This window comes from Grammomys surdaster, unplaced genomic scaffold (genome assembly GCF_004785775.1).
Source record: "Grammomys surdaster isolate TR1022 unplaced genomic scaffold, NIH_TR_1.0 145, whole genome shotgun sequence".
Classification (NCBI taxonomy): Eukaryota; Metazoa; Chordata; class Mammalia; order Rodentia; family Muridae; genus Grammomys; species Grammomys surdaster.
The window spans coordinates 795,889-798,590 of record NW_021604603.1 but is presented as its reverse complement, the minus strand read 5'-3'; the positions used below and the strand labels follow the sequence as shown (position 1 = coordinate 798,590).

The following is a 2,702-nucleotide window of genomic DNA, read 5'->3' as shown; positions in this document are numbered from 1 at the left end:
GAGAGAGAGAGAGAGAGAGAGAGAGAGAGAGAGAGAGAGAGAGAGAGGTGCACAGGGACAATCAGTTTTGTCCAGTGTCACGAAGCCCTCATGGCCAGTAGTAGCTGGCCAACACAAAATGAAATCCATTGTTGATGGGTTTGGGGGAAAGGAGGCATAGCTATGTTTTATTTTGTTTTGATATTTGTCCTATTGAGGTTTGTCTGTTTTGATTTTTGTTTTGTGGGTTTTTTTTTAAAGAAGGAAAAAACCATAAAGTTGGTTGGGTAGGGATAGAGGGAGGATCTGGGTTGGGAAAGGGGAAAGCATGAACAAAACATATTGTATGAAAATTTTTAAATAAGAAGAGAGAAGGGCATTTATTTAAAAAGACTACATGCTGATGGGAGAAAGTCAGGAAGTGGGGAAGCATCTCCCACCCAGAGACGAGTTGTCACATGGCATTGGTCTTCGTCTTTGCCTGTCATTCTGTGTGTGTGTGTGTGTGTGTGTGTGTGTGTGTGTGTGTAAACTATCACTCACATTCTGTCCCTTAGTGTTTTATAACCTGCTTTCCTCAGTGATCGAGTGAGCTCTCTTCCCTCAGTACGTGCCTGTGCCTGTGTGTGCGCGTGTGTGTATGTGCGTGTCTGTGTGTGTGTGCACACATGTGCGAGTTTTTTAAGTTCTTCCCTCTGACTTTACCCCACACACAGCTTGCCTTCGTTCTACCAGCTTAGTCCACTGCCCTACCCTCAGGTTCATAGAATTTGCTGTTGTCATTTGGCTGCTTCTTCTCCTCCTCTTCCTCCTCCTCCTCCTCTACTTCTTCTCCTTCTTCCTCTTCTTCCTCTTCTTCTTCCTCTTCTTCCTCTTCCTCCTCCTCCTCTCCCTCTTCCTCCTCCTCCTCTTCCTCCTCTTCCTCCTTCTCTTCCTCCTCCTTCTTCTTCCCCAGCAGCATCTTTGGTAAGTTAGAGGTTCCTCAGACTGTTGGATTCCAGTTAAACATTTTGTGTTAGAATACACCATAAACCATGCTGGGTCCCTCCTGGGTACACACCACAGGTAATGGTCATGCGATTTCTTTACTGTGTCCTTCCTGGGTACACACCGCAGGTAATGGTCATGTGATTTCTTTACTGTGTAGGTGTGTTTTTCCTGCAGAAGAACCAAGGTGACGTTACCTTGTCACCTCGAAGATATGCACCTGTCAATCATTCTGGGTTGAGTTGTCAATCATTTCACGGGACAGTGGGATGTTCATGGTCCAAATCCTGGATTTTTATGGGCTAGTACCTTCCCATCAATGTGCTACTGGTTGCCAGGAAATCTTGTTTTTACTGGGAAGAACTTCATTCTACTTAGTTGTAGAACTTTCTAGCAAAGAGTTTACTAATAGCTACTTTGCATGGTAGGGTTGTATATTTTCATTAATTCCTGTGTTTCAACATACTTTGACTTATTCTTTACAATGCTCAACAGTATCACAACCTTAGTGTGTAGGGCCCATGTCAAGTTGGTTGTTCTGTCTCAAACTCTCAGAAATCCAACAAGACTATCACAAAGAAGTTGTGCCCAGTGTGTGAGTACAGAGTCCACTACCTCTTCATCTGCCTCTCGAGCCCCCCAACACAACTTTATCCTTACTTCTGCCCAGGTTCAGCAGTGGAGCTGGGATGCCTGACATTCAGGAACTAAAGGAAGCCACAGAGCTGAGGTCCAGGCTGCAGACTGTGAGTGAACCAGGGGTGGGGAGAGCGGGCCGTGAACTGCACAGCATAACCTTGAGTCAAGGACCCAGAGGATTCTCTCTGTTGGCCCCACAGATCTCAGAGGTCCTGTCTAAATGTTCTCACAACATCACAGAAACCCAAAGGAGCCTGAGCTGTCTGGGAAGAGAGCTTTTGAAGAACCAGGATCAGATCCATGAGGATAACAGAAGGTCTGTGAGATTCTCGTCGTCTGTGTGATGATGCTGCAGGGGTGGGAGTGGTGCACAGTGGCCCCAGAGGCTCAGCAGCTTTCTCTGAGTCAATCTGATTGCTTTTTTCAGGGACAAGGGGCTAGAGTGTGGGAGGGGTGTCCAAGAAGAGCCAGGCCTTCTCCTGAGATCAGCCTCTGGAATGAGAAACTGGGCTCTGCCCTAACTGGAAGCTTGAGTCACAGTGGGAGTCACAGCAGACACTGTAGCTCTGCAGGAAAGTTGGGCTCCTTTTCTCTGGTCTGTCTGTAAGACGTTCTCTCACATAGAGCATCACGCTGAGTCTGACAAACACCAACGCTGCCGGTTAGCAGATGAGAGAGAAGGCTCGTTCTGAGAGGTTCACTTTCTCTGAGTCACAATAAGTACACAGTGGGTGAGCTTCAGGTCAGATCCACCCATCCCCAGAGCTTACAGCAAACAGGGATTTTAAATTTATCTTATTTTGCCTGAGCTTTATCACAGTGGTAGAGCACTAGCATGTGTTAGGCTCCAGGTTCAATTCCCAGTACCACATGATGGATGGATGGATGGATGGATGGATGGATGGATGGATAGATGGATGGATGATGCATAGATATAGAGAGATAGATAATAGATACATAGATTGATTAATAGATGATGGATAGATAGATATAGATAGATAATAGATAGATGATGGAGAGATAGAGAGATAGATAGATGATAGATAGATTATAGATAGATAGATAGATAGATAGATAGATAGATAGATAGATAGATA

At 45.4% G+C, this 2,702-nt stretch overlaps 1 protein-coding gene across 1 annotated transcript in view; it reads left to right on the top strand.

The window, feature by feature from the left end:
- Positions 1-2,702, top strand: part of Ikbke (inhibitor of nuclear factor kappa B kinase subunit epsilon) — a 24,839-nt gene that overhangs the window by 11,679 nt on the left and 10,458 nt on the right. The window contains exons 14-15 of the mRNA XM_028764607.1: positions 1,637-1,712; positions 1,806-1,921. Of these exons, the coding sequence (XP_028620440.1) occupies positions 1,637-1,712; positions 1,806-1,921 (192 nt within the window). The remainder of the gene's footprint in view (positions 1-1,636; positions 1,713-1,805; positions 1,922-2,702) is intronic.